A 7044-nucleotide genomic window follows, 5' to 3' on the forward strand; every position below is an offset into this window, starting at 1 on the left:
AATGGGGTCGCGTAGCAAAGTTCTGGGATCGCGAGAAATTTTAATGTCAAATATTTAAATATACGATTTTATAACATCTAGATGTGTATTTGTTTTTTTAATTTTATTGATCTTTCTTTTATATTTATATGGGGTCGCCAGGAAACTCGCAATCATAAATGGGGTCGTGAACGAAAAAAGTTTAAGAAGCCCTGGTCTAAATGAACTATTAGGTTCATATTACATCTACAGTGGTACTGCGTTGACAACGTGAACGAATGTTATATCTCGAAATCTCAGAAGTAACTAATCACAGTATAATCTTCACCAACATTGTCAACGCAGGACCACTGAAGATATCAATCGCAGTTGCGAAACGTCTGGATCTAATCCCGGCCGTGTTACCGCAATTCTTACTATGAAATTATATTTTAAAATAATCTTGTTTTCCCGTCGCAAAAAAAATATTATATTTTCCATAAAGCGTTTTTACTCATCTACAATCTCTCTTTATCTTTATATCTTTACCAACAAAAGTATGCCAATTCCTCTTATTTCGATCGCGACTGACCATATAGGTACGAAATTTAATAGACGCATAAATATATCTTAACAACTAATCAATGTCAAGTTTCACTTGCGCAAAAGAAACAAAGAAAGTAGGTTTGAATCTCGAACATACAATACGGAGTTAACGAAACTAAGGCCGCCAAATAAGATTTGTCACTATTTGTCATGAACACATATCTACTACAAAAATGTTGCAATTATTATTTTTAGATCGTATTGTACATAGTGTGCAATATTAGTCTACATTTCCTCTAATGAAAGCTATTGTAATAGAATGCCCTGTTCCTCCCTAATATCAAACCGATTAAGGTCCTTCAGGTGACTGAAGGCCAATTTCAAGTATTTAAATCAAAATTGTCGTGCAGTTGATCAGTCAAATTGTTAGACTCGTAGAAAGCATACCAATCGACAACAATGGCATTTAGGGTAAGTACCTACTTATTATTTTTTACATTACTAAGTATTTCCTTTACAAAAAAAGTGACTGCTCATTCTAGATTGTTGCAACTTTTGCTTGTTTGCTTGCCTTCACCAACGCCAGTGCAATCTTCGACCATCACGATGATGGGCAATGGTATGGAGAAGGACTTCTTGAAAGTCAAGATCATGAAGCTCAACATGGAGCTTACGGCGCTTTTGCCCACGAAGCCCATGATGATGATGGACAATGGCACGGAGAAGGACTAATAGAGAGTCAGGACCATGAAGCTCATGATGATGGTCACGCCATTGCTCATGCTGTTCATCATGCAGTTCCCCACCTTGTAGCGTATCCTCATCCTGTACCATTACCCGTTCCGCATCCAGTTCCAGTACCTGTACCAGTTGCTCATCACGTTCCCGTGTCAGTTGTTCACCACACCCCCGTACCAGTACATCATGCAGTTCATGTACCAGTTGTTCATGTAGATCATCATGATCATCATGGATTCGCTGCATCAGTTGCTGGACCTTCTGGACATGTTCATACCCATGCTTAAGATATAAACTGACAGACATAACTTGTCGACTGTGATTGTAATGATACGTATGAATAAATCGTCTGTTATACTGATTGGTTTTTCTAAATAAACATAACACATAACTGAAAGTTATATTCCAGTGTTTTTAAGTCGCAGTTGAACTTTCCTGTTGGTTCTAGTATGTATCCGACAAAAATGTTTAATTTTATGATTAATAGCTACAATGGCAAGCATTCTTTTTGTCACAAGTTTATTTAACTCATGTGAGGAAAACATTCATTTTACTTTTTAATTAAAAGCATTTCTTATATGACTATGTTTAAATATAAGATAATTAAAATCGGAAATTCTGTATACAACATGGCAGGTACTTGTTTATAATTCAACGACACATAAGGGATGAAAATGAGTTTAAAATATTGGCTACATAAATTCTTAATGGTAACAGACTAAGTTTACCAAAACAGTAAGAAATGAAAAAATATATTTGTAAACCAACGAACGGAGATACATATAAAAATACTAAAAATACCACAATTTTAGATGTTTATTTTGGTTTCCAAGAATCTTCTATGTAAAATAAAGTACAATAGGTACTTAGGACGTCAGCAATATCTGTATACAAAAATACCAACGAAAAAGGCTTACTACGATAGCATGCCGAAATATATATAGAGTTGATATTAATTCTTTCACGGAACATTTGAATATTTTCCTTGAACAATATTAACTTTTAGTTTTTTAAAACAGGCAGAAGGACTTTTAAGCGGATTTTCCAGTAACTCTTAAAAAAAATAAGAATTCCCAGAAGAGTTTCTTTTCTATCAGAAAATGATCTTTAACCACTTCAATAAACTTAATACAATATAAAGCCACTGCTTCGAAGTAGACAATATGTACGTATACGTATGTACTGTTAAACATTCGAACTTACTTATAAATCTCAGGATTTATCAACAATGTAGGGACTGATAAGAAATTAGAACATCTACGTTGGCTTACCATTAAAACGTATTTTTAAATATCATTTATTAATGGAAAAACATTAATAACGAAATAATCCTGATGATTTGCAAGTACACTTCTTCTTGAAAATTTTTTATACGGTTTGCATTTTTCGAATACCTATTCTCTGGTCAATCAATTTTCCGACAACCTTTTAAATATTGATCATTTATCTCTAATAACTTCTTCTATCTTAGTTATGTTTTCCTGATTCATATTACAATTTTGGCACCCAGTTGGTAAACACCCTAATAAGAGGTTAGTTTCGCATTGTTATTAAAGGACTGGCTTTTAAAAATTTAAAATTTACAATTGTAATGTTTAATAAGTATCCTTTCCTTTCGTCACTTATAAAAACTAGCATGTACCAAACAATAGTGGAAAAAACTTGAAAAATCGTTTTATATGTAATCTCTAAGTCGATATCCTCATCATAATGTCGTTAGACTAACTGGATACGCACCTCTAATCTTTCCTATCCTGAGCTAATCTTCTCATTTCCCCAAAACTAGAACAACCTACATCCTTAACCATTTACAAACAGTATTCTAATCTAGGTCTACCTTTACTCCTTTTAACTCCTGTTTCTGCCTCTAATATGCCTCTGATTAGACCTTCATGCCTGAGAAGGTATCCTGCTAACATATCTCGCCTACTTTTTGTTGTTTTCCATAGAGTTCTTTGTTCTATTCTTTCTAATACCTTCTCAATTCTAACCTTCTCCATCCACGGTATCCTCATCACACACACCACATTTCGAACGCTTCTAACCTTTTATTTTCCTCCGCGCGCGCCATCCATGTTTCGCACCTGTACAGCGCCACGCTCCAATCATACACCTTTAACAATATTTTTGGAATTTCTAAATTAACCGTTCGCAAGCATAGTGACTTCTTTTTATAGAGTAAGTCGGTATGTAGTGCAAAAAAATTAGTACTCAAATTCGAGAATGACGATCTCCAGTTTATATTAATTCTTACATTTATCCTGTTAGTAAATCTTAACATTTACAGGTAAAACTTCTTCTGGCTTTTACAGTAAAATATATACATATCCACATTTAATCGTTAAAATTGGTAGACAAGTAGGTACAGTTTTTTTTTGTCTTGTTTCCTATTACCCAATTTATTATGATGTGAACGAATCAGTAGCTTTTTCTTCTTGATTAATTGGATAAGTATTACGAAATCGGGCCATACAATATTACAATTTCGCTATATCTAACATAAAAATACCTAACTCAGAGATAATATCAAAAAATACGTTTTACGCTCCAGTAACAAGAATGCCAATGTCAATCTTTTCACTTGCAAACATACCTACACAAGAACAAACTTTAGAACAGGACCAGCGCTTGGTAAAACCATGAATGAATCAGATTTAAAATATTTATGTACCTATAACAAAATACTAAATATTATTTTCCTATTCTTGCTCAAAATATTCCTACAGATTGCAATTTCTCGTTATATAACCAGGTATTCCTTAGTTCAATTTTAAACTACGACGTCAAGGGATCGCAATTAAAAACAAATGTGTACAACCCTAGATATAAACCTGAAAAAAACTCTTAACTTACCGGAGGTACAAATTCTCGTACTTGATTAGAAAAATAAATTGACAGTTGTGCTTGTTCTCGATCTTTTAACAAAAACTGCTTGTAGTGCATGATGACAACATTTTACTGCACTACTTACAATGTTACTTTACTAAATATTATATTTAATTATAGAAGAGTTTGCACTTGAAACACAGTAAATCGGGTCACTTGGTCAAATACCCAACGGGAAATTTCTTCGCGTTATATGCTGGTCTTTTCTCTACTTAGGTGGTACAACTTTTCCTGGTGTCACTTGGGAATTTTCCTCTACTAACGTATTATCGCACATGGAAAAGTTCAGTGCTTTATCGTAATTATGTAACTTTTCATCTAAACACAAAAAAAAGCAATTGAATTAAACGAGAAAGCAAAATGTTTCCAACTCGTCCAAACATGAGCCAGCCATATTTATCCTGTGCTGAAAAATAGTGGCTGCGTGTATAAAAAAACATTAAGTATTAACGAATGTTTCTCGTTACCCTGTCACTTTTTAATATATACATCGAAGACGCGATCACATTAAAGACAGTACAGCTGTAGGGATAGATGTGCAAGGGCAAAAGATTAGTATGCTTAGATTTGCAGATAATATAGCAGCATCTAGCAAGAAAGAGTTAGAGATAGCCTTAAATAAAATGGAAGCGGTATTGTAAAGTAAAACAAAAATACTGGTTTGCAAGGGAAGAAAAAGTAGGGAAAGAGCGAATAGGAGACGAAAAATTGTGGCCGATTTTAGATATCTAGGAAGTCAGATATGTTGGGATGGATGAAGCAGTAGGGATATAAAGAAGAGGATAGCGCTGGGTCGTGTCGCCTTCAATAAAAGTCACTTCTATAATCGGGAACGGTTAATTTATAAATTTTGAAAAGGTTTTTAAAGGTGTATGTTTGGAACACGGCGCTGTACGGGTGCGAAGCATAGACAGTGGACGAGGCAGAAAAGACAAGGTTAAAAGTGTTCGAAATGTGGTGTTACAGGCGATTGATGAGGATGCCGCGGACAGAGAAGGTTAGAAATGAAAAGGTATTAGAAAGAATAGGAGAACAGAGGACTATGGATGTCAATAAGAAATAAGCGAGATGGGTTAGTAGGACACCTTCATAGACATGAAGGTCTGGTAAGAGACATATTAGTGGCAGAAACGAAAGTTAGGGTGGGTAGAGGTAAACCTAGATTAGATTACTATTCGCAAATAGTTAAGGGTCTGGGCTGTTCTAGTTTTAGGGAAATGTGAAGATCATCTCAGGATAGGAAAGAGTGGAAATGCGTGTCCAACCTGTCTTAGGACTGACGACCTTATTATGATGATAACCCGAGTCAAAAAATTGGGACTCATTTTGTCCTCATTTGATCTCAATAGAATTTTTAGGGATATTTCAAACTACAAGACTCAAAAGTCTCATTTTATCCGCGGTTTTCCCGTATCAAGACAAAATGAGACTTTTGAGGAGTAAAGATTATTTAGGAAACCTCATTTTGTCTTCAAAAAGTCTCATTCTTTTCTTGTTGAGGTTAAATTGAGGACTATTGCCATAGGATTGCAGACATTGAGAATAAAATGAGACTTTTTAGAATCCAATGTGATGAGTCTTATGAAAACTTATTGAGGTATCTGAGATTAAAAACGTCTAAATGAGGAAAAAATGAGTCTAAATAGTTCATTTGAGGATAAAATGAGTCCCAATTTTTCGACTCGGGAATGACAAGATATACCTAGGACAAATTGGCGACTTTGTGACAAAATTGTGTTGCTTATTATGATAACATTTTCACGCACGCTTATACTCAATAGCATTTTCCGCAACTATAATGTACGTAGATGGACCGTTTGAACGTAGGAGTCGTATTACATACCAAGTATAAACAATATTTCCTTAATTAAAATATACCGATTAATATTTATGTGCTTGAGTGAGAGCAGATTTAAGAGTACCGCGTAGATTGTTTTACTTTACTTTACTTACGCAAAGAACGCTAACAAGGACTATACATTAGATCTCAACGGGTGAACGCCTATCATAAATGTATACCTACAATACATTTATATGTATATACTGTACGTGTATGTCATATAGATTATACATACACATATATTTTTGTTCTTAATAATTTTTTAGTTTCCTTTCTTCCTATTTGAAGGGTTAACGTAATACTGTTCTGACGGTCGACGAAGGTCAATCTCAAGTATTTAAACGGTTTTTTCTAACTCTGCTCTATTAGTTTACTATTGTAAGTGCAACTATAATACCAAAGATGAAAGTTTTGGTAAATATTGCATATTCCCATTTGTTACTAACAGAGTTGTTCATTATTTCGTGGGGTTTTTGGTGCTTACAACAAAATTCGAAAGAGTACCTTTGCATTAGTTTGTAGCAGAAAATTTTAACACCTCTTAAACTTAATTGACACTCTCATTATTGAAGAAAGTCAACACCGGAACTAATTCAGTTTTAGTTTTAAAGTGTATTCAAATTACACTTTTATTTAAGCAACGTCAACAATGATATTTTTATACACTTTTCACCCGATATTATGGCGGTAATTATGAAACTGCTATGTAAAAATTATCTCCGTTTCAGAATCGAAATTTTACAGTATTTTGAGAATATCCTGGAAACTCTATACTTTTCCTACGCGTTCATAATTGTTTTCAAATCGGCTATTATAAGTTAAATTAATAAAACCACTCATGTATAAATAATAAGTTCTATTACTGTATGAAAATAAATAAAAGTAAAACTAAAATACTGGTATGCGAGGGAAGAAAAAGTAGGGAAAAGGCGAATATAAAGATAGGAGACGAAAAATTAGAAGAAGTGGCTGATTTTAGATACCTAGGAAGTCAGATAAGTGAGGATGGAAGGAGTAGTAGGGATATAAAGCAGAGGATAGCGCAGGGTCGTGTCGCCTTTAATAAAAAGAAGTCA

General features: G+C 34.0%; 2 protein-coding genes across 3 annotated transcripts in view; both read left to right on the forward strand.

Annotated features, from left to right (window-relative positions):
- The first annotated feature begins 930 nt into the window (after positions 1-930).
- On the forward strand, positions 931-1568 carry LOC108743196 (uncharacterized histidine-rich protein DDB_G0274557-like). The gene is made up of 2 exons (XM_018478672.1): positions 931-975; positions 1047-1568. Exons 1-2 carry the CDS (start codon positions 964-966, stop codon positions 1527-1529), a joined length of 495 nt encoding a protein of 164 aa, XP_018334174.1. The 5' UTR covers positions 931-963; the 3' UTR covers positions 1530-1568.
- A 4780-nt stretch (positions 1569-6348) lies between these two features.
- Positions 6349-7044, forward strand: part of LOC108743198 (eukaryotic translation initiation factor 3 subunit F-like) — an 8395-nt gene continuing 7699 nt past the window's right edge. Inside the window, exon 1 of one of the 2 annotated variants that reach the window (XM_018478676.1) lies at positions 6349-6382. In XM_018478676.1, coding sequence (XP_018334178.1) covers positions 6371-6382 — 12 coding nt within the window. In that variant the 5' untranslated portion in view covers positions 6349-6370. The remainder of the gene's footprint in view (positions 6383-7044) is intronic. The other variant, XM_025979341.1, reaches the window with a different exon arrangement.

Source organism: Agrilus planipennis, unplaced genomic scaffold, assembly GCF_000699045.2.
Source record: "Agrilus planipennis isolate EAB-ADULT unplaced genomic scaffold, Apla_2.0 scaffold445, whole genome shotgun sequence".
NCBI classification, from domain to species: domain Eukaryota; kingdom Metazoa; phylum Arthropoda; class Insecta; order Coleoptera; family Buprestidae; genus Agrilus; species Agrilus planipennis.